Source organism: Vulpes vulpes, chromosome 1 (genome assembly GCF_048418805.1).
Source record: "Vulpes vulpes isolate BD-2025 chromosome 1, VulVul3, whole genome shotgun sequence".
Classification (NCBI taxonomy): Eukaryota; Metazoa; Chordata; class Mammalia; order Carnivora; family Canidae; genus Vulpes; species Vulpes vulpes.
The window spans coordinates 136,132,173-136,157,724 of NC_132780.1; the positions used below are offsets into that span (position 1 = coordinate 136,132,173).

Sequence of the window (25,552 nt, forward strand, 5' to 3'; positions counted from 1 at the left end):
ATACTATATCACTGTTATGTAACAAGGGGATATATAAGTAGAACCTCCAAAAATCAATCCTATAAGGTAGAGCAAATTCTATAAAATTAGAGCAATAAAAGCTTTTCCCAGGTTTTTATTCTTAAACAAAACAACACCATCAGAAAAAAAAAAAAACAGGTACAAAAGAAAATGAAACATAAATGTACACGAAGGACCATATACTAAACTGAGAATCACACATGATTATGAGTAAAACTACTTTCTAATCATAACCTCACTCTGCCCTCAACACAAGAACTGGAGCTCACTTCTGTTGGCAAACATACACTTCCTGAGAGTAGGGGGCACAAAACTATATTAGGCAAATAAACTATTAGTATGTGTCACTGTGGGGTGTTCACTTCATCTGATTTCTTGTAAAACTCTAAGATCCTGTAAGAAGGTAGTGCTGAACTTTCTCCTCGGAAAGGGGGAGAGAGCACATCTAACTTCACTCTTACTCCACCGCCAACCCTCCGCCCCATGCAAGCTTGTCCACTGGAATAAGCACTGGCTTTGGAGGAGGTCAGAGATAAACAGGCCTTTGCACACTCTGACCATGTTCTATGATTCTCCTCTGACCCTCCACCTTCTGTCTTTGCTCAAGGACTGGCCCATTCATTGCCTTCACTGGGGGTTTTTGCTGATACTATCCTGAACTCAGATTAGGTGCCCCTCCCTTCTGGTGTTTCTACAGCATCTGCTGCGATCTCCCAACAGAGGACCTATTGTACTGTGTTGTCACCTTCTATTTAAGTGTCTTTCTCCTCCATTAGCTCATACGATCCTCCAAGGCAGAAACTACACCTCTGTATCTTTCAATCCCCAGTGCCTAAGATACACTTGGCAGCCTCTTAATAAATGTCTGCTTAATGCCAAGTAATTTACAGTAGATAAAGAAGTTAAGCTTCAGTGACAATTAGAACCAGCCTTAATATCTGGTTAGAGAAATAGGCTGGGAGAAGCATCACCTCTTGGTCTAGACCAGACTCAGTAGTGTCATTTCAGGAGACCATGTGCATTAAGGTCTTTAGGACCCCTCTGCCACTTCAGCAGATTGATTTCTCTGCCACATTCTAACACCTTCAGCCTGTGGTGAGCCCCCACCCCAACTCTCACATCTCTGTTTTTGCTCCAGAGGACACTTATTTCTTAAACACAGTTGCAAAGCACAGAAGTGTATCCTTAGTTCAGTGGATGCCAAAAGCCCTTCACAGCACAGATTTCTGTTTATTTCCCTGGGAACTTCACGGAATTCTAAACATACTGCTATAATTTCAAAATACTTTTAGATGACAGTAGCAAGGACAGACCACCAATTTCTACTTCTTGCTTCCAGCCCTTTGGAGGGGACATTCTTATTGCTATGTAAATCAGCCTTTTGTAATGCTCTGTAGAGTTTAGTGAATTCTTCAAAGCCCAGCTTAAAATACCATTCTTCACAAAGCCTTATCTTATGAGGCAAGAAATATGTTCATCCCTTCACAGCCTGACTAAATATTTCACCTTCTTGTGCTCTGCTTGTGCCTTTGTCCACTGTTCTCCACTCCACATGTTGGCCAATGTGCTTCTCTAGCTACCATGAGTCAGAGGGTAAGTCTCCTGATGTCTGGAGCCCCTTTGGTACTTTCCATCTGTGTGTTCCCTTCTTTGTTCTACATTGTATCTCAGAGGCTAAAGCTCCCAAACCACATCTCCCAAGCTTGCCAACTTGGTTTTTGGTGAAGTTCTGCCAGTAGCAGAAACTCGGGAGACACTGGTGGGAGGAAGAAAGGAAACATTTCTTTTCTATCTGCTTCTGGTGGCAGATGAACAGGGGCTCCAATGTTTCTGTCAGCGTAGAGTTCCAGGGTGGCAGCAGCAGTGTGTCCCCAGAGCTTCAGCAACAGAATTCCTATGTGTGTGCTACCTATTTTGGTTGTCCTACATCAATTACTAATAAGAAACTAGACCCAGAAAGCCACTGGTGTTTGTGGATCCATCCTGGTAGACACAGAGGTAACCCTTAAAGGCATAAAGGTGCTAATGGAAGCTTCTCATTCTTTAAAAGGGTTAAAGAGCCTTGAATTTTGAGCCTAGAGCGTGGGGCTCTAGCTTACTATCTCTTAAGCTGCAGCAGAGTCAAGGATAAGGATGGAGAAGGGCTTACGAGAACTTATGTTTTCCAGAAGAACTTAGGAGACCTTCCCTTCCTTAGGAAGGGAAACCAGACTCACGTAATGCTAAATACCACACTCATCACACTCTAATATCAGTGTAAAGTGTTTACTGTTTCCCCAAGTCTTACTAAAAGCATCTTCTCTATTCATCTACAAGACTCATAAGAAGAGAAGAGCTATTTAAAAAAGAAAAAAATGCAAATGGCCCTTAAACATATGAAAAGATGCTCAATTTCTCTCATAAAAGAAGTGCAGTTAAAAATGCACTGAGATACTATTTCTCACCTATCGAACTGGCAAAAATCCAAAAGTCTGGCTATATGTTCCATTGGCAAGGCTGTGGGAAACTCATTATTCTATATTGCCAATGAGAATTTCAAAATGGTATAATCCCTATGGAGGTGAATTTGGCAACATCTAGCAAAATTACACATGCATTTACCTTCTGACCATGTAATCCTGTTTCTAGGAATCTATCCCAAAGATATAGGAGGAAAAATAGGAACTTTATGCACAAGGCAATAGCACAATTTGTAGGAGCAAAAAACTAAAAGCAACCCAAATGGTTCATCAATAGAGAAGTAGTTGAATAAATACACTACCATACGTCTATTCTAATGAGTACCATGCAACTAGAAAAAGGAATGCATGATATCTTTCCAGATAGCTGGCTCTAGGAGGAGTGTTAAGTACAAGAAGGTACAAGAAGTGAAGAAAGAATGTATAGCATGTAGTATGCTACCAATTATTCAAGAATGTTGAGGAGGGTACTAAATAAAATATAAATTTACTTATTTTTCATTATTTAAAATAGAAGGATATCCCAAAAAACTAAAGGGGAAAAGAAATCACCTACAGGAGTAGATGGGACAGGAATAGAAGCTGGATTTCTCTAAATACAGCTCTTTTGTAGATGTAATTTTGGAGCCATGTCTATATTTTACGTAGTTACAAAACAAAACAAAAAAGTCTTTAATGGTAATCACCAAACACTGAAAGCAAAATGGAGTAAATGAATCCACCTGTATACTGACACAGTGGCATGACCACACAAAGAATTATTTTAGATGACTTTATAACACAGTAATTTTAATATATGTCTCTAGTGGGATATATCCTAAGGGCCCTCAAAATAACTGCAAAAGTCTTAAATTATTTTCAGTAACCATATGGTAGCACTGATACTGCAATTCTGAGACTATTTTGCATGTACTAGGGACAAGGCAAATGAATTATTGTGTTGTATCACTGGTCACTAAAATTTTTAGAACAGGAAAAAGGAGCTGCAAGATCAAAGGCTAAACAAAAACTCTATATGAATTTTACTTAGAAGTGTCAGCACGCACTCATGATGTATTTTACCTGTTAAATGTATGATAAATAAATAAATGTGCATGTATTTCCTAGTTTCATCTGTCAGAGAGGCTTAGAAATAGTAACCAACCTAGTAGCAAGTGCTTCCACTGAGGTTTCTGAATGTCATTTCCCACTGGAAGGAACCAGGGTTTCTTGAAGAAATGGCTGATCACAGATTGGTGCAGGAAATGTACAAAATGAACCTGGGATGCCATGTCATATCAGAGATCAAAAAATTGCCAAGGTCTATGCAGGTCATGTCAGTAGGTCTCAAGAGCCAGTATGAAGAGGCTAAAGATGGGGACAATTTGAATGTCAATAATAATGACTGCAAATGATTAAAATACGTCTATTTTGTTTAGTCCCATAAATTGAAAGTGGTTCAATTTTGGGGTATTATTATCATATGGGATAAAATTATCATATGGGATTGGTGTCAAAATAATCAGACAGAGAGGAAGCGGGTAACATATATATAGAACTTAGGTGGTCTGTGAGTTAACAGTTCTTTAAGCTGGGTGGTGGGTACTATTCCTTTTTCCTGAATAACTAATAGGGTATTCAAAGGGGTGAATTTAAATACAAGGTTTAATGAAAGGAAGTTTGGCAATTATTCTGAAAATCTGAAAGGCCTTGGCAAATGTCATATGTATATCACAAGGTGGAGTGCCAAGGCAAAGCAAACGTGTCCTGTGGGAGATTGAATGTTTATAAAATAGTGGTCATATCTATTCTAATTTCTCCTTCCATGCCTCACTGGTAAGGCACATTAGCGATTCCTATAAACGTCTCCTAACAAAGAGGAGACAGTCATTACTGGCTGGCTCTCCCAGGTGAGAATACAGCCCAACATGATCTAGAAGCAGCCACCAAATGGGAAGGGGCTGTGGTGGCAGTAGCAGATGAAGTGGGAGAAGCACTGTGGGTAGAGGCTGACACCTAGATCTGGTCAGTGTCGTCACGGTGGGGCCCATTCCTATGGATATATGAACTCACAGGGTTCCAAGGCTTCCTCATGAACCTGTACAAGTGAAGATGCATGAAGAATGACATGCTGCCAACAAAAATGGGAAAGAAACCCTTTGGTGGGAAACAAGACTAAAATCTTACAAAGCTTATTTTTCCCTGGCATCATTTTATGTTCTAAGTAATAACATTAAAATCTCATTAAAAAAAAAACCCCGCCTATTTTTAAAGTAATTTTGAGCCCTATAAGGAGAGTACTGCTCTAATGAGAGTAGCCTGAACTATGAGACAAAGAGCACGAGCTGTGGAAGAGGGAAGTTCTGAATCTTAAAACATAAAAGTAGGGTTGATATACCCTACTAGTTATTCATAATTGCAGCATTTTACTTTTTTTTTCCCTCATGAAAAGCTAGAGTGGATAGCAGGGGTTCTCAAGGAAGGAGTGTATATCTCACAAGACACTGGAAGGAGTAAGTGCTACTATTTGTAAGTGGCTTTAGGTGATTCTGAAGTACACTGTGCCCCAAGTAGAGGACTACTCCCTTCTCGGTGGTCCCCGTAGGGTGACTGGCTGAGGCCTGTGTGCAGCCAAAATGCATCTGAGATCATCAATATAGAAAACTGGCCATTGCTATTTCAAATGCCCCTTTAAACTAAGCAGAGCTGCCATGTCAGACAAAGGATAGTGAAATCCCCCATGCTCTTCACGACTCACACCACCTCCCTGTCTGCCTGGCGTGGGGACAGCTCTGAGCTGTGAAGATGGTACGAGGAGGGCCAGAAGGGATCCCACTATAGGCCATCTACCAACAAGTGCACATCTATACTTGCCAACCTGCCCCACTGCTCCCATTCAGTTGAGGGACGATGACAGGCAGATGATTACAGTGCTCTTTGCAGTCAAACTTGTGAGCATCATAGGAAAGGGCTAGAAGAAAAGTGTTTGACCAGAAACCAAACACAATTCCTACATCTCTGCAGTCTTCTTTCATCCTCTGACAATGCCTGAGACCATTATGGCTTCTGATGATGCTGACGAGTTCACTTTGGACAGAAAAATGTAGACCCACAACAGCATCCCTCACTACAACTGATCCTGAGTTTCATCCCGTAATGGCCTCTCATGCCAAACAGACCTGTTTCTTGGATAATTACGGTATCCACCTGTTCTTCCCCCCAATAAGAACGGGAGACTGATTTAAGTAGATGGTGCCTGCCATGTACCATGTTCAAGAACGCAGTACACTGGGCTGGAATGAGTAGCCAAATGGTACCAATGCTGTGACTATGGAGGTGGCTGGGTTTCTAAGATCCTTCTCAGTAAGGACACCTCTAACTACACAATCACATACACAGTGAGGCCTACAGTCTATAAGAAAACACAGGTAGCTGGTGCAAAGATGTATCCTCCCTGCAGTCATCTATCACCACAGTTCCATACAGCCCACAGAATTAAAAGCCTTGATAATCTCAGGTAATGCCTGGGCAGTGTTAACTTTCAAATTACTTATAAGTCATGACAGAGAGTAACACTCATATTTAATAGTAAAAGTTACTTCTGTAACAAAGGTAAAACCAACTTACTTATTTTAGCTGAGCTCTAAAATTTCTCTGTACATTAGAATAATGTCTACTCCTGCTAACTGGCTAACATTATTGTTCCAAATTTCCCGAAGTACAGGATTACATTTAGGATACAGCAGGTATTAAGGAAACTTAGTCTTATGACCATTCCAAGAATTAGTGAACAATTTGTAAGTTACACTCATCTTTTCCATACTAGTCATCACTGGTTTTCAGAACATGTGTCAATATGTTATGTGTCCCAGCATGGAGGGGACCTCGGAAGGAGAGGAGATATGGATCCCATCATAAAGGCAAAGAATTCTCTTTTAGATGGTACACAGTAGGGGTACCTGAACATACAGAGTCCCTTTTCCAAGAAGCTGCAATAAAGACAGATTCAAGGATCTAGTCAGTCAAATTAGGATCTTTGTGGGGTAGGAAAAGTCACTACCAGTATCTAGAATGTCAAGACCTGGGATGGACTGTACATAATGCCAGACTAAATATGACCTAAAACAAAAACACAACACACCAGAGAACAACCAAATAGCAACTAAACCAAATTAAAAATACTCTTCTGAAACATCAGTTGGACAGTATTTCCCACAGGATAACCTGAATTTCACAGTGACAGTTCAGTTACTCTAGTCTTATTTAAATTACAGGCAGGCATTTTCTTGAGGTGAACTTGGCTAAACAGTGCAAATATGGACTGATGTGTCCACGAAAAAGTGACACTCTAATGGCGAGCATACCATTCATATCCAATTAAAGGCCAAAATACCTCATAGCCTTGGAAAGCATGAGCGTTGGATCAATATTCTACAGACTTCCCTGATCTTATCTACCATTAAATTAGAAAAGCCTTTGGTGTAAATGGCTTTGCCAGACTACTGTAAGCATTTCCACATAGCAAATCTGAATGCATCACTTGAACGTTTTCAATTCTTAACTCCTAGTGCAATATTTATATCCTTTTTTATCTAAATTATTATTTTGACTACTTCTAAAAATATAAGACTTCCCCTATGTCACTCAGCCATAAAGCATTCAAAGCAACCAGGTTGTAGTCAAAGCTGATTAAGAGGTGGGTTAAGAGGAATTAATGAGATAGTATAGTATCTGAAGATCAAATATCTAGGCATATATTTTAAAAAATGTAATTGCGATACTTACCTATTAGCCCTTTCTCGAGAGTGAAGGTTTTGTTTGTAAACATACATTCAAAAGCCACAATGTGAAAAATCTTGTTCACTGTGTTGTGGGTCCCAACTATTCGAATATACCTGGGGGTAAAGAGAACATTTGTTGAAGAAAATGAGCTTTCATCACAACCAATCCAAAGACAATAAAATAAGATACTGCAAACATGCAGAGTACCACGGCATGAACTAAGGGAGATCAACCTGACTTCGGACCCTCTATCTGCTCCTGAGGGTTAGCTCCAACTGAGCCTGAAAGAATTACAGCAAAATTGGGGAGATACCATTTTCCGGAGAATGAAGCAGAACTTAGATCTGATTCACCTAGAAAATCAAACCAGGTACGGATCAAGCTCAGCCCCTGAATGTCAGTATAATTCTACATCTGTGAGACATTTACGCTGGAGAATAATGCCTCCTATCCTCATTTTGTGGTTAGGAATCTGCCTGTGCACAGGTGCACAAACACTCGCCAAATCAAATGTTTTCCAATTCAAGGAAAGATTTCATCCATTGGAGACAAATGCATGAAATCAATATTGCCTTCTTGTTTAACAGAAAAATCCACAGAAACTACTAAAAACCACTCACAGTTTTTTGTATTTCAACAGTGCTCCTACATCCTTGTACAAAGTTAACCCCATATACTGATGCCAGCTCCCCCACTCCGGCTCCAACCTCTCCCCCCACCCTACCCCACCCCACCCCCACTCCACTTGGCTGCTGGGAAGCGTTCTCCTGATCAGAGGAAGTGATCTGCAGAGGTGATACAGTCTACTCTGCAGCCTCCCTCCTGGCCACACGGATCTGGCATCTGCACACAGTGCAGAGTTTCACAGGGCAGGTCTTGAGCATCCCGACCTATTCACCCTCTGTATCTCCCTGCAGGCTTCACCTCCTACAAACAAGCATTAACCTTGGAGTGACTTGTTCCTTTCACTCTCCAAAGAGACCTGACAGTTCACAGGTTAATGAACAGACAAACTCATTCTTCTGAGTGTCACACAAATCGCTGGGGAATGTGCCACACACTGTCTTACTGGGATTCAAAGGAAGAACCAGGAAAAAAATAACTAGATTAAGTGATAACACTCTCCCAAATTATAAGCTATGTGCTCTGAAGGATGGGGTATATTAAATGAACACATTTCAATTAGGAGATGACAGACTGGGCAAGGTTTTAGTAATATCCTTCCTCTGCTGTGTAAAACAACCTGCGACTTCAATGATATAATTTTACTTCTGAGCTAATTGCTGTTCACTAATTTGGTAATTCCCTTACATTTCTCATCACTCCAAGTTAACTGTGTAATGTAAATGCCAATTTTTTTTAAAAAGTCACATTAAGGAGACTATATTTGGGGTTTTTATATGAGCTATTTTCCCTCCTGTTCCATCAAGCATGAATATCTCACAGCATTCCGGGTGCACCTCATTTAGCCATCTGCTCCTTGGCATGAGCTGGTCACTCATCTTCATAACCAATATAAATGCTACCTCCTGGGCTGGCTGCTCAGTGTGCCCATGCCCACTGCAGGGAGACACCATTCTTCCTGTATGGAGAGTCAGGGCCACCACTGCACTCATCAGAGCCCTCTGGTTAAGCAGGAGGTTGGCCTTGATCTATTCTCTCGAGCCCTCATTGGCAGAGACAAGGTACTGATGCTACTGGGTTTGGGTGGGTAGGTGGGGTTCGTGTAAAATAAGTTCTAAATGGCCTGTGCGGAACTGGAGTTGTGCTGTTCTTTACTCGTGGCGCTGACAGTCTCTACAGACTTTCTGGAAGGGAAGGGGTGTGTTAAAGCCTGGCACATTGGCCTGAATCTAATTTTGTCCATTTCCTTAAACCCACAGGAACACAACCAGCATAGCATTTTCAACTGCTCATGGTCATGACAGCCTGAGGGCTGCTGTCTGTAACCTTGGAGGGAATGGAGGGAATGTGGTTTGGGGAATTTGATCAGATCATTTTCCTGTTCCCTAGGTCAGGTCTCCACCAAAGCAGAGGCAGCTCTCCTAATGCTGTGCGAGGTAGAGGAACCTGGAAGTGGCTGAGAGAGTCCTCCACTGGCAGTTTTTTTTTTTTTTTTTTAGATTTGTTTGTTTATTTATTTATGAGAGACACACACACGGGGGGGGGGCAGAGACAGAGAGAGAGGGAGAGGGAAGGGGGGAGAGAGAGAGAGAGAGAGAGAGAGAGGGAGAGAGGGAGGGAGGGAGAGAGAGAGGCAGAGACAAAGAGGGAGCAGCAGGCTCCCTGCAAGGAGCCCAATGTGGGACTCCATCCTGACCCCGGGATCACACCATGAGCCAGAAGGCAGATGCTCAACCACTGAGCTACCCAGGCGGGAGTCCCCATTGGCAGTTCTTAAGGTTAATAGTCCAGGATGACCTAAGGGAATGCTGTAATGTTACCTCCCTCCCTTTCTTCCTTTCTTAAAACATTATGTTGAACCAGGTTCTTCAACTTTAGATAGTACTCATTTCCCAAATTTAACCCTGGCCCAAATATCAAAAATGGGAGAAAATATGCAACCTTTCTCTCCGTCATCCCCCAATTATAAGAAACTAAAAACAGAAAATTGTACTGGAATACATTTTACTGCCTTAATGATAGTGCTTGTGATAACAAACAAGATAATATATATGGTTGGAAAAGCACTGAGACTGCTTCCAGATAAAAAGTTCTCTATAAATGAAGATAATGTTATCTCTGCTGCATAATCCTGAGGTCAAATTAGCAATTCACCACTGTACATCACACTTCTTGATTAGCCTGTTACACGTAATGCTCCTAACAAGTTTAATTATTCTGGGTCTACAATACTTTCTAAGTCTCCACAAAATTATAGCATAATTTACAAAAATGGCATGAAGTTTTTATTCAAATATGCTTTTTTTTTTAAAAAAAAATGGTAACAAAGTCACAAGAAAGACACCATGCTCCTCTTTCCCAGCAAGGAGTGGTTTAGCACATGACTCTGTTCTTCACCAAAGATCTGCACTAGAAGAAGAAAATAGGCTTCCATAAATCCCCCAATTTCGGTGACCGGTAAGGGACCCTAGAGCTCGACGCTAAGAACTCAAGAGGCTCGGACCCATGAACGGTGCCTAGAGGGAGAGGGGCTGGCATGGACTCATCATGGACTATGAGCAGGGTTCCTTCATGGCACTCACAATGGCTGAAGTTTTTGTTGCCCGAGCTATTGAAAATCCAAGGGATGGGGATGGGAGAGGGTCCTCTCTCTCTCTCTCTCTCTCTTTTTGCAAAACAAAGCAAAACTCGCTTCTGGGTTGTAATACCTAAACAGGAGTAGATCTCACATTTTCTTTGCCACCAAAGACCGTAAGAGGTAGAGCTTAAGATGATTTTTTTTTTTTCCTTTCAGCATCATCTCTCCAAAGCACAGTCAGAGTCTGATTTAACCTGATAATAAGGGCAGTGGCAGCTAGTGACTTCATCAGTGTGCAAAGAGGAACACTGCTGAAAAATACAGCAGCCATCCTTTGTTCTCTCTGATCCTCAACAGCAGCTCAGACAGTTGGAAGATAATTAAAACTTAAACAGTGCCGAAGAAGGCAGCTATGCAACAGATTGGCCATTTCTGAGGAGGATGAATGCTGTCCACATGAGCCCTCATGTAACCGTCTGTTTCTAATATTCTCGTCCCTTCCCTGTGTTGGTTGTCTTCTTGTCACTCACGGAGACTGGATCTCGTACACGGTTCACAACAGGATGTTTCAAGGCAGAAGTTTCCAGGAGCTATAATATTGTGGGTGAAAGGAGATTCTGTCTTCTTTAATGAAATGAAATCTAAAACCTCCAAGGAGAGCATTCTAAAATTGAAAGGCACTACAGAGTTTTGAAGAGTGTGCTTTAGAGTCTAACAGAACCAGGTCTGTCACCCAGCCCTGTCACTTAATTAGCTCTGTCACTGTGGACAAAAAAAAAAAAAAGCCTTAAACCTTTTGAACCTCAGTTTTCTTCTCTCTAAAATGAGGTCAATAACACAATCCTTATAAGATATTTAAATGAGATAAGAATTTAAAGTGTTTAATGCAGTGCTTGGCAGAAGAGGATATGATTAAACAGAAATTCAAGGAGGAGGTCACTGGATGCAAAATTTCTTGGTTTGGGCTTCGAGAATCCTGGTTGTCTGGAAGACTATTCCTAACTGTAGATGTTAAAATGGTGCATTCAGGAGGAGGCAGGCCCACCCAGGGGCAGACTTTGAGAACACAGGCAGAGTCTTGTCCTTCCTCTTCAGGTACCACAGCACAGGTGTGATGGCCACAGAGGTCGGCTACATTCTGGCTGCAGATTACCTGGCTCTATGGGATTTCCTTATTTAAGCTTTTAGTCTCTAGAAAAGTCTATTTAAAATGTTCCTGGCCTGACTCAGCTATACATGAAGAAGTAAGGAAAGAATCTTTTGCCCATATTTGGTCTAGCTACCCATACCCACAGAAGTTTCTTTTTTGTGCAAACCCTAGAAGTTTGGAGTTTTAATTCTTTTTTTTTTAATTTGGAGTTTTAATTCATTAAGAAAAATACATTAGCATTTCCTAGCAGACAGATGTCATAATACTGTGACCTAGAGGAATTCTGCTTTGAAGATTCCATCACATTCTCCCCCTGTTCTGGGAAGGTACAGATTCCTTGCCTTAACCTATCTTTCTGTCATTTCTTGTCAGGATGCAACCAGATTTGATTTCTAAGTCACATATGAAACATTTTTTTTTTTAACATATTAAGGCAAGTACAGAAAAGTAGAAAGTATAGAGAATAGCAACCAGTACATTCCCACTTTAAATCCTTTTGTATTCTCTAGTTTTTAGTTCTGGTGGACCACAAGCCTACCTGAGGTTACAGTGTTAACACTTAGCCTTTCCCTCTTTTTTTATTTTTATTTTTATTTTATTTTTATTTTTTTATTTATGATAGTCACACAGAGAGAGAGAGAGAGAGAGAGGCAGAGACACAGGCAGAGGGAGAAGCAGGCACCGGGAGCCCGACATGGGATTCGATCCCGGGTCTCCAGGATCGCGCCCTGGGCCAAAGGCAGGCGCTAAACCACTGCGCCACCCAGGGATCCCAGCCTTTCCCTCTAGTTACAGGATCAATCAATGTCTATACTGAGCAGGTTCTACTGTAAGATAAAATTTAACTTGGTAAGAAATATTTAAATGAGTGTCTCAAGAGATCAACTGAAGCCAAAATCCAGAGAATTCTACTCTTTGGTAAACAAAGTTTTATTCTCAAAGTGAATTTCATATTCTTGGGTTAAACAAAGACATTGAGGAAACTAGATTTAGCCTGAGACTGTGCACAAGAAGGGCTCCTTGACATTTTGGCTCTTCCTATGAGGTCGGCAGAGAACTCTGTTGTGGCCAGATGTGGTCCTCTAGCAAGAACCTTAGCTTCAGCATTTGCTAGGGACTTGTGACCTTGTAGAGGTCTGGATTCACTTCCATGATTTCCCTTTTGACTCTTCCTTTCAAGGTGATGCTAAGAATGTACATAAATAATTCTCTGACCCAAGAAGCAGGTAATGTCTGCAGGTCTTGCCAGGATGGTATTTTCTTCCAGTGCTATGTACAGTGTTAGTGCTCTTATAATCAAACCGCAGATTGGAGGGGGAAATGACTTCAGGTCTTGTTGCTAAGGCAGCAAGTGGAAAACAGTTTACTGCCAGAATGACAAAAAGCTTCTAGAAAAAGCAGGTTGCAACAGAAAAGATTTGTTACTCTTAGAAAATCTTCCCTCTGGCTGATCTGTGGAGCTATAGATTCTCCTCTACTGCTTTAGCAAAGGGCCTCAGCAGCATTTGCTTATTTGGGAGAGGAAGAATTATTGAAAGGTTAAACAGTCTGTGTCCAGAGTTAGCCTAAGCAGAAGCTGCTGTCTCAGAGAACAGCCCTGATGCTGTCTATTAGGCCCTGCAGAGGGAGCAATCATGTTCTAGCACCTCCACTATTCAACCTGAAGGGCAAGTGAAACAAGTCATCTTGGTTTTCAGAGAAAATTGATGCTATATCAAATCAAGTATGCAGGGGGGATGAGATGGGTAAATAATTACTAACATGTCATAACCCATTGCTACCAAGACAGATCGTCATATTAGAGATAAATCTTTAAGTGTTGTTTTTTATTTGGAGGAAATGTGAATTTTGAACAGTAGGCCTTTTTCCTACCCTGAAATATGTAGAAACTATCCTGCCCTAATTATATGACTTCAGCTTATGGAATTATATTTGGAATTAATATCACAAAAATAACTTAATTATAATATTTACACAAGCCATATGAAAATGATAAAATCCATAATGTTTAATTTCCTGATTGCACATTTATAAATCAATATCCCTCGCAGGTATACTGGGTAAATCTGCTATTAATCAAGATTTAATAAACACCTACTAGGTGCACGAAATTGTGCTAATAAGCACTGTGAGGAATATACTCAAAAGATAAGACACACACGTTCATCTAAAGAAGGTTATCGTGCAGTTAGAAAGCAAGACTAAAACACAGTAGTAGTAGTGGTGAAGAGGAAAATACAAGAGCTTCTTATCTATTCACACATGGTGAAGAGGTTAGCCTACTCTTAAAACACTGAATTTTGCAATATGAATTTTAAAAGTCCTCCCTGTGAACTATTTTTGCTTCAAAGACCAAAATAAATATGGCTAAAAGAAAAATAATCCTTAATCCCTCTTTCTCTCATGCACAGACACATGCATGTGCACACACGCACACATGCGCACATGCAGGCACCCACATACACACAAATATTAACTTAGTATTTACTATGTTCTAGCTACTGTTGCTGGGTGCTGGGATACGGGGTTGAACAATACACATCAAATCTCTTTCCCATGGAATTTATATTTCAGGGTCAGGGGACAGACAACAAAAAAATCAAATAATATCAAATAATTATTCTCTGATTGGTAGGTGATCTATTTAACACTGAATTTTACAAACAAACTCTAAACTGAAAGGTTAGACAAAACCTCTCCCCGTAGGAATAAAAGAGTTAAATGGGAAGGCACACCACTCAGTCTGAGAACATGGATACAGTATAAATGAGTGTGAGGTGTAGACACAGCTCACCTATTATAGATATTTAGCAGGATATAGACAAAAATCTAATTAAGTATGCTTTTTAGGATCTCGAAAGAGGAACTGACTTGAATTTCATGGGAAGAAATGTCTTATTTATTTCATGGTTTAGGTTTCTTTTTAAATAATACATTTATTTTTTATTGTTCAATTTGCCAACATACAGAATAACGCCGAGTGCTCATCCCGTCAAGTGCCCCCCCTCAGTGCCCATCACCCATTCACCCCCGCCCCCCGCCCTCCTCCCCTTCCACCACCCCTAGTTTGTTTCCCAGAGTTAGGAGTCTTTATTTTCTGTCTCCCTTTCTGATATTTCCTACCCATTTCCCCTCCCTTCCCTTCTATTCCCTTTCACTATTATTTATATTCCCCAAATGAATGAGAACATACACTGTTTGTCCTTCTCTGATTGACTTATTTCACTCAGCATAATACCCTCCAGTTCCATCCACGTTGAAGCAAATGGTGGGTATTTGTCGTTTCTAATGGCTAAGTAATATTCCATTATATACATAAACCACATCTTCTTTATCCATTCATCTTTCGATGGACACCGAGGCTCCTTCCACAGTTTGGCTATTGTGGCCATTGCTGCTAGAAACATCGGGGTGCAGGTGTCCTGGCGTTTCATTGCATCTGTATCTTTGGGGTAAATTCCCAACAGTGCAATTGCTGGGTCGTAGGGCAGGTCTATTTTTAACTCTTTGAGGAACCTCCACACAGTTTTCCAGAGCGGCTGCACCAGTTCACATTCCCACCAACAGTGTAAGAGGGTTCCCTTTTCTCCGCATCCTCTCCAACATTTGTGGTTTCCTGCCTTGTTAATTTTCCCCATTCTCACTGGTGTGAGGTGGTAGTTTTCTTTTTGATCTTTGTTTTTTTCTCAGATTGTAATTTTCAAGGGATTATAAAGAGACAAAATGGGAAGTGGAGGATATAAAATAAAAAATGAATAAGGGAGAGAGGGAGGGACAGAAGGAGGGAGGGAAGAAAGAGAAGAAAGATAAAGGGAGGAGTGGGGGAAGGTGGAGAGGGGAAGAGCATGAATATGAATAAACCAATCCCTTTCTCTGTCTCTGTTATGTGCTAATGTGAACAAATCCCCATATGGGAATACTGTTAACCAATTTTATTACTCAATAAAACATTGAATCCAACACAAAGTATATTTTGAGAAATAGAACTAAATTACCAAAAGTTCAACATTTGCATTTTTTCATTAACTTTTCTCCTAGCCCAAGATGCTGGGGGCAGGGGAGAGGATTTCACTACTTTTATCTTTTAAATGGCTGCATTATCTTTTTCAGTTTACCCAATAGGTTGTGCATTCCCACGAATGTAGACAAATGAGTCTAATGGAATTGTGCACTAGAGAAAAAGCAGAAGAAAATTAAATTTGTTAAGTTTCCCTATGAATCTGTAAGAACTCATTTGGTGACTATGACCTGTAGCAAGCCTCTTTTAGGATCATGGTGAGTAAGGAAAGGTTCTTTTTTTTTTTTTTTTTTTTTTTAAACCTAAGACTATGGTAGATGCATGCCATTTATTATAACTTGAAATTTTAAGAGCTGGAGGAGCTGCCCCTTCTCTTGTCCTTTTAGAGTAAAAGATTAAGTATAGAAGGAAGAGAGGTAAATGGAAGGAGAAAGAATTTGCCTCTCCCCAGAAAAGAATCTAAGAAGCCTTCTAAGAATGTAAATATTTGACATAGTGAGAAATGAGACAGGAACTGTTCAAGACATTCAGAACAACAGAAGTGAAAACTCCGTCAAAGTCAAGAGAATAACAAAGAGACTTACAGGGTAAGGAAATCACAGATCTTCACTCCAGACCCTTGAGAAACCAGCACTGGAATTAAAATAAAAGCCACCAACTTCTGAACACATCCCACGTGCTACCCTTTGCATGCATTATTTCCTTTAATGGAAAACCCATACTGTACACACTTATACAATCAGGCTGGAAATTTCAAAGCTCGACAGAACATAGGTCCCTCAAAACCTCTGAATTCTTTATAGGCTATACAAAGAAACCCGTGTTACAGGCATTAATAGCTCCTCAGAGAACTAGGTGAAATATATGTAAGGAAAACAAACCCAAACCATAGAAGTCCCACACTTACTACCTACTATTCCCAAGTGCTTCAATGCTCACAGAAAATTTCTGGGACCCTCCTTTGCCCTTTAAGAAATTCTGGGCCTTTACCTAGAGAATACAGAATGGAGGGGGGGTGGGGAGAAGGAAAGACAAATCCAGAGAATTCCTTGTTCGTTTGAGCATTAGTGCAACTATGTACAAATCTACCAACCAGATGCAGAGTAATCAAAGTAAATAAAATAATATTACCAAAAGCTTGAGAAGAATGCTCACCACCAACACCACAAAATATGCAAATGATAACAGAAGAGAGAAAGAGGAAAGTATTTTTGTCCTAGGTGCAAATGCCAGTATGGGTATGTATAATGTGCTATCTCAGGGGTTGTTAAAGCTGGAAGTGCATGACTGATCACACTGTACCCCAGGTTCCAAATAGCATGAAGGATTACTAATTTCAGCACTACTGGTATAAGAGATTTTGCTGCTAAAATCTGTCAGTGTGGTAGAACTTTAACACCAGCAACAGAGAAAAAAGCAAGAGGCTCCACCTGGCAGTATCTGGTGGTCTACAAAATATGTAGCTTATAGCACACAGGCTGAGAAGACATGGGCCAGGTCCAAACCTAACAGCCTGCCCAGCCATTTTAAGACATTTCCCCATACACCTTTTCTTTTAAGAGTCTTATGTACTATTGAGGTTCAGTTTTTGAAGCCTGTCCCCAATCCATATTTCTGCTGGATTAGCAAACAGGCTGGGAGGTGGAGTAGTTTGGCAAGGATGTTTCCCCCCTCCCCAAAGCTTCTTGAGAGTTCAACCATTCATGACTTAGACTTTACTGGTACAGCATTAGTGCTAAGCCAGTGATCAGAAAGAAAATGTCAATCCTTACACTTGTTTCAGAAGCTCAAGGAAAGAAAAACCTAGGACAGGAATGCACATAAAGTAAAATACATATTTGGTAAAAGATAATTTTTTAATAAACAAGAAGATTCTACTATATTACCAAGAGCCACTATTATTGCTATGATGCTTGGACTCCTCATTAAAACCAAATCAAAACAAACAAACAAAAAACCAAAATTGACTTAACTATTCCTTTTTCTTCTTTTATATTTTTAAAATAAAGTTTTGGGGTTTTTTTTAGGATTTTATTTTTAGGTCATCTCCACATCTAACATGGGGCCCAAAGTCACAACTCCAAGATCAAGAGTCACATGCTCCACCAACTGAGCCAGCCACGCACCCCTAAAATAAAGTTTTAAACATACATAGTTAAAAAGTCAAATAGCCTATAAGTTTATCATTTCCTCCTCTCTCTGGAGACAACTGTTTTTACCTGTTTTAGTGGATTACTTTAGGATTTACATCACATCTATAATTACCATGTTTTGGGTTTTTTTTTTTTAAATTTTATTTATTTATTCATGAGACACACAGAGAGAGAGAGAGGCAGAGACACAGGCAGAGGGAGAAGCAGGCTCCATGCCGGGAGCCTGACATGAGACTCGATCCCGGGTTTCCAGGATCACACCCTGGGCTGAAGGGGGTGCTAAACCGCTGAGCTACCAGGGCTGCCCCCATGTTTTTTTTTTTTTAAGATTTTATTTATTTATGCATGTGCATGCACATGAGCAGGGGGGAGGGGCAGAGGGAGAAGGAGAGGCAGAGAATCTGGAGGAGACTCCACACCCAGTATGCAGCCTGATGTGGGGCTTGATCCCATGACCCTGAGATCATGACCTGAGATAAAAGTAAGAGTTGGGATGCTTAACCCACACTGAGTCACCCAGGTGCCCTGATAATTATCATGCTTTTAATGTTACTTCTTGATTATCTGGTTTTAGGCTTTATCTACCAATCTACTTCTATGGAGGACAATTACCTAGCTCTCCCTTCTCCACATGCACCCTTTCCCATCCCCCCAGCTAAGATTATATTTTAACACTGGTTGAATCGATATTCAGTGTTTACATTATGATTATGTAAACATTAATCATAACTAATATACAGAAGTACTTTCCTTTTCTGCACATTTTTTCCCTGCCAGAGTAAAAATAGTCTTGATTTTTGTTTTGCTTAGTTTTATATGTGCTCAACACTAACTCACCCCCACTCTCCCAATTGTCCCTGATTTGAACTAAAGCTCCTCTCAAAGCATTCCAACACATCAAGTATTTCTAGTGATTTCTTCTTGAAGAAGCTTCCCCGAGCCTTCTGGCTGGTTCCAGTCAAGTCTGAGTCTGGGTGCCCTCTGATCTGATGCAAGCTGTTATCCTGAGATCTGTCTTCCCCATCATTCCAGGGATTCCTTTCATCTCTTCTCTGTGCTGAACTGTCCCTGTCCTGTACCTCATGCTGTCTTCCTTTCTTGGTCTACTCTCTCATTTTGGCAGATAGCATCTCCCAGTATCTGGAAGGTAAAAAAAAAAAAAAAAAATGAGAGTAGAGAGTGAGAGAGAGAGAGAGAGAGAGAGAGAGTGAGAGAGCAAGGGAGAGGGGCAGAGGGAGAGGAAGAGAGAGAGAATTTTAAGCAGGCTCCATGCCCAGCATGGGGCGTGATGCAAGGCTTGATCTCAGGACCCTGAGATCATGACCTGAGCTGAAATCAAGAGATGCTTAACTCACTGAGCCACTCAGGCACCCCTGGAAGGTAAAAATTTTAAGGCTCTGTTTGCCTGAGCATATCTTCAGTCTACTTCAAATATATTTTTTTAATTTTTCTGTATTTATGATAGTCACACACAGAGAGAGAGAGAGAGGCAGAGACATAGGCAGAGGGAGAAGCAGGCTCCATGCAACCGGGAGCCTGACGTGGGATTCGATCCCGGGTCTCCAGGATCGCGCCCTGGGCCAAAGGCAGGCGCCAAACTGCTGCGCCACCCAGGGATCCCCTTCAGTCTACTTCAATATCTGATTGGTGGTTTGACTGGGCATAGAATTTTAAGTTGGAAGCAATTTTCATTCAGAATTTTGAAAGCATTATTCTATTGCCTGTCAAACTTCTATAGTTTTTCCATTGAGAAGTCATGATGATACCTGACCTGGTTTCTTCCTTTCTTCTTCTTTAGAAAAAACTATGTCCTGCTCTGGAAGCATGTAGATTTTCTCTACATTCTTAGTATTCTGAAATTTCATTCTGATGTGCCTTGGTGTGGGTCTATTTTCTTTCCCTTGGTTTGGGCACTTGGAAGGTCCCTGCAAACTGGAAACCCATGTACTTCAGTTTTGGTAAATTTTCATGAGTTATTGGTATCGACTTCTTCCTCGCAATTTTTAGAATCTTTCTTTATGAAACTCTTTGTTTTGGATATTGGACTGCCTTATCTGCTCCTGCACTTCTATGCCTTCCCTATTTGCCATCTTCATCATTTCGTTTCATTTTCTGAAAGAGTTCTGCAACTTTATCATCTGTACTATCTACTAAGTTTTTCATTTCTGTTTTAATATTTTAAATTTCCAACTGTACTTACTCTTCTCCAAATGTTCCTTTTTTTATGGCATCTTTTTGGTATAAGATTGCCATATTTACTAAATCTCTCTTAGAAGACAGCAATGATTTTTTTTTTTAAAGTTTTCTACTCCCTGTATAGTTTTTTTCTTGTTTGTTTCAGTCTCTGTGTTTCATAACAGTTTTCTCAGATGTCTGGTTATCAAGAAGGCAGTTAGGAAGAAATCTCTGGGCAGTCTTTGGGAAATTCTGAGAATACAATTGCCTGATGGATCAAGTGTTAGGAAAACCCCACTTATAGATTCTTTAGCTCTTCCCTCTTAGGCTGGTCAAATTATGTAGGAAGATGTTTTAATCCTCTGCATAGAAGATCCATGGGCCTGACTGCCAGAGTTCCAGAAGCTAAAAGGTGAAAGAGGACAAGGGGTATTTTGTCTGTGTATGTGTGTGGGAGGGAAGGGGGTGGATACTACTGAGAGATGGGGTCTCTCAGCACATTACCACTTAGTCTTACTACACCATGGCCTTTCTCAATTGTGCATCGTATCTTTCCTGGTTTAGAGATACTGTCTTAACCTCATCAAAGAGAAAGACAAATACTACATGATCTCACTTACATGTGGAATCTAAAAAAACCTAACTCAGGGCAGCTGGGTGGTTCAGTCGGTTAAGTGGCCAGCTCTTGGTTTTGGCTAAGGTCATGATCTCATAGGGTGTGGAATCAAGTGCTGCCTCAAACTCCATGCTCAGCAGAGTCTGCTTGAGATTCTCTGTTTCTGCCCCTTCCCTGCCCATGCATGTGTAGTCTCTCTCTCAAATAAATCAAATCTTTAAAAAATAAAAAATAAAATTAAAAAGCCTAACTCAGAGAAAAAGAATAGAATGATGGTTGCAGCAGGGAGTGGGTAGGGGAGGAAAGAAATGTAGAGAGGTTAGTCCATAGGTACAAACTTCCAGTTATAAGATGAATAACCTCTGGAGATCTAATGTAAGACATAGTGACTACAGTTAACAAAACTATATTATACACTTGAAATTTTCTAAGAGAGTAGATTTTAAATGTTCTCACCACGAAAGAAAGGGTACTTGTGTGAGGTGATGGACATGTTAACTAATACTACTGTGGTAATCATTTCACAATGTGTAAGTATATCAAGTTGAGTTAAAGTTACACAATGTTAGATATCAATTATAATCTCCATAAAGTTAGAAAAAGAAGAGAATAAATCTCTACTTTTCCAAGAGTTGGGGAGAAGCAATGTTTTATCAAGTGGGAAAAAGAATTCAGAGCTCTTAATTGTTTCATAAACACAGTCAACCAATCTTCATTTTAGCCCTTTCCTATCTGCCTTAGTCATTGTGGCTTCAAAGGCGTCTGTTCCTCTAATTTTCAATGCAGTGGCTTAGGAATGAGTATTCCTGAGCTTACTGAATCATTTGCCACTCATTCATCTTCTTTACAGCTCCCTGTTTCATGTTTTTTACCTCCTTTTCCCATTTTCCTTACCCTTGTAGGTAAATACCTAAAACAAAACAAAACAAAAAAACCCTTCACTGTCACCTTAGTGGGGTTTGTTCTGAAGGCATGACCATCGATGTGTGTTCTGTCTGCCATCATTACCTGAAATCTTAACTACTTTTCACTAGAATAATTCCATGCCTGTGATTATTCCTATAAGGATACAAATTCAATCAAGGATCTCTGCTGGACTTACTCAGCCTGAGACCTTGGGTCTTCCAAGCTGCTATGGCCACAAGGGTACAACCTCTAAAACTGTCTGGTGGTTAAAACAATAATACAAGAGGTAATAACCGTTCTTCCTCATTTCCTTCCCTGTCTTTTGCCTGAGGGCTACAACTCTTCATTTCTTCTTGTCTTGAAATAACATTTTTACCTTGTTGCTGCTCCTCCCCTCCCTTTTTCTTGCCCCCATTCCCTCTACCAGGTCCTCAAGGGGTTGTCTTAGATTATTTAGCTATTTTATTATTGGACTGGTTTTTCACTAATTAAATGTCCAAACAGGGATATGTCCAGATAGTCCCATAAATTATCACCATTCTGCAGAAAGATCCAAATCACTGAGTGATTTTGTTAGCCTCAGACTCCCTGTCTTTAAAAGAAAAGGGGTGGTGGTGGTGGTGTTAATTCCCTCTGAGTAAAAATAAAATAATTCGGCTCATCCTCACACTGAAACAGCTGCACAGACAGCATTGGCTGCTCTGTTTATCTTGATAACTGTGGAAAAACACCATCTCCTCCCCTTCCCACTCTCTCCAGAACAATCGCCATGCTCCACATGCAGATGGAGTGATTTAGACTCTCTGGAGCAGAGACAGGCTTGTCTGGTGTTCTTCCTGCACATTCGCACTGCATCCTTCCTTGGCTGCTGTCGGCACGACCCAGTTGGTTCAGATAACAGCTGCTGCAGGGGACTTGATGGATTCAGCTGTGGGTCGCCTGGAGGCTTCCTAATGCCCCAGCTCAGCCAGCTGCATCTAAGCAGAGCCATGGGAAGCCAGTGCCAAAGTAGGAGAAAGTACATACTGTACATCCTCTTTAATCCTTGGAGTTACTGCAGCAGCAGCAAAAGGAGAGGGGGAAGAGGAACAAAGAAATACCTCACAGGCGTGGGGAGCAGGGTGGCCAAGGGTTCTAAATCAGGCAAGAGGAGAGCAACATGCAGGTGGAGTAGGAGGAAAGCTTTCAACAAGGGTCCATTCAATTTTACTACTTACTCTGGAGTCCAAGGAAATTCTCAATTTTTTTGTTTGTTCTCATTCAATCAGTCAAGGCAGGATTTAGAGACAATGGGAAATGATTTCCACCTGATGGTGAACTTTTCTTTAAGGTAAGGGAAGAAGTTAAGTACATGGGATGACCAACCGTCCAGGCTTGCCCGGGACTGTTCTGGTCTTAGACCTGAAAGTCTCAAGGCCCAGGAAACCACTCAGTCTCGGGCAAACCAGGATAAACGTTCACCCTATGTCACCGACAGCTATTTCCCCTTCCGGGGCTCAGGCGAAGCTGGCTACATTCATATTCCACTCAGCACCTTCCTTATCCTCCAGGGCCGCTCCTGCCACACAAACGCTTTTCAGTCTATATCATGCACAGTCTCACAGACAAGGGCATTAAAAGGCCATTCTGTGCTTGCCTCTCAGTGGAAAAGGGAACTCTGTCATTCAGAGCTCTCCCGGCTTCCTTTCTGGAGTCCCTGTCCTGTCAGAAGCACAAGCCTTCCAGCCCACACAGCTGAATCAAACTGATCGTGGCACAAACTGAAAACATGGCTTGTCTCAGTACCTGGAAACGGTGCATCCCACAAGAACTTTAAAATGCTGAACTCTGAAAAGAAGGAAGCCAAAAAAAACTCAATTATGCAGAGGCTGATAATTCAGTGCATGGATTATTTAGGCTTTCTTCTCTGCTTTCCCCTCTGTCTGGCCCCACTCATTAGGCCATTTCACTGCTCATTAGCAGGGAGGAAGAGGAAGAAAAGGGGGGGGGGGGAGTCGAACTGGCCGATTTTTCTTTCTATGAGTAGGTTTCCTAGGGAGGGTATTCAAACTATTGGCTCCAGATGTTCTTCAATGGGGAAAGAGGACTGGGAATGGGGGGGCTGTTGTGGCACTGTCAATTTTAATCATTTGGTCTCTCTGAATTACCTAGTAGGATAAATTGCTGGTCCTATATTTTCATTGAAGGGCTAGTAAAAGTATAAATGTTAGGCAAAAAATACTAAAAATTACTATTTAAACCACGCAAGATGCCATCTTTTTCAAAAGGCCATTTGACAAACTGGTAATGGTCCCAATTTACAAATAAATATAATTGGATGGTCATATATTTTGCTTTAAAAATTTACAGCCTAGATTAGAGAAGTTCTGGTTGGTTCAGATTAAATGTAAAATAGTAATTTGAGAAAGGTACCCGAAAGAGCAATTCAGTTCTGGTTTATTCACTTAATTTCTCAAAACCTCGGTTTCCTCATCTGTAAAGGGAATAATAGTAGTACCTAACTTGGGGATAAGATAATATAAATGTTATGACTAAAAATACATGTGCCCAAAATACATACATACATGCATACATTTGCCTAGCAATCAGTACTTAACCCTGCACATAAATTAAAAAATGTTAAATAAGCTAGGCTGGCTCAGCCAGATCAAGTGACTCTTGATCTTGGTGTCATTAGCTCAAGCCCCATGTTGCATGTAAAACTTACTTAAAAAAATAAAAATAAAAAAGAGGGGAAATGAAAAAAAATGTTAAATGAATAAATTTAATATAAGTCAGCAATTTTTTTAAGTTGAGGAACTACTATATACTCAGCACTGTTGGGTACTAGATATAAAACATAGGAGTAAGTCAATTCCTCAAAGGTCCATAATTTTAATGTAGAAAAGTAATTATAATAGATACTAATAAATGCTATTATACAAATTTTCCACAAAATAGAATGGTGGCACCAAGGATTGGTACCTAATCCAGACTGGGGAGATCAGAGGTTGCTTTCCAGATGTGATTGCTGAGTACTGAAAGATGAGTGAGTAAATGCCAAGAAAAAAAATGTATGGGGAAGGAAAATCCAGGAAGAAGAGCAGAGTGTGCAAAGTTTAGAAATGTGATACCTGAAAGCTTGCAAGACCAGGCAGTGTGATGGGACTGCACTGGACCAGAGCAGAAATAGAATTGGGAGCACGGGGCATGGAAAATAGCAGGATGATGGCTAGAGGGAGATGGTAGAGTCAGGAGAGGGGTGTGTTTTGCTAATTAGTAAGTGGAAGTGATCTCAGGAAGGTTTAAATGCTGTAGGGGAAAGATCTGTGAGTAGAGAGGTAGAGGTTGCTGCCTCCCAGCAGTCTAAGGGTGGAATGGGTTCTGACTTAAGCATACCCCTTTCTAGCTCCAATGAGTCAGGGTCTCACTGGGTGCTTCCATTAACCTGTTCAAGTGTTGAGGCGGTCTGGGTCAGTGGTTCTCCACCCTGAATGCCCATCAGAAACGCTGGTGGGGCAGGTGGGGGAAATGCTTAAAAATATATGGATGCCACCCTTAGACCTTCTAATTCAATTGAGATAGAAATTGTAATGTATGGTGAAGGATGGGAACCATTAGTCTAAATCATAGTAAACACCTACAGTCATACATAAATAAATACACACATTTCAAAAGCAAAGACTGATTACTTTGGGATTAATTCTCCCCTGGATCACTGGATTGCTGCTCTACTTTTTCAGTGTACCTCCATTTATTTTTCTAGCTCCATTACTAGCTACTTCCATCATATGCCCTCTGTTTGAATCATGAGTCATCCCTCAAGTGCTTTGGGTGTCTATGCCTTTCTTTTTTTCTTTTTTTTAAAGATTTATTTATTTATTTGTTCATGATAGACACACACAGAGAGAGAGGCAGAGACACAGGCAGAGGGAGAAGCAGGCTCCATGCCGGGAGCCCGACGCGGGACTCGATCCTGGGACTCCAGGATCGCGCCCTGAGCCAAAGGCAGGCGCCAAACTGCTGAGCCACCCAGGGATTCCCTGTCTATGCTTTTCTTGTGTGGTTTCTGTTCCTGGGCATACCCTTCTCTCCATACTTCCTTAGTGAAC

The 25,552-nt window shown here is 40.9% G+C and overlaps 1 protein-coding gene across 4 annotated transcripts in view; it reads right to left on the minus strand.

Moving 5' to 3' along the window:
- The window catches only part of BTBD9 (BTB domain containing 9), a 410,333-nt gene that overhangs the window by 135,259 nt on the left and 249,522 nt on the right, over nucleotides 1-25,552 (minus strand). For all 4 annotated transcript variants that reach the window (XM_072731483.1, XM_072731492.1, XM_072731484.1 and 1 more), the window contains one exon: nucleotides 7,245-7,354. In XM_072731483.1, the coding sequence (XP_072587584.1) occupies nucleotides 7,245-7,354 (110 nt within the window). The remainder of the gene's footprint in view (nucleotides 1-7,244; nucleotides 7,355-25,552) is intronic.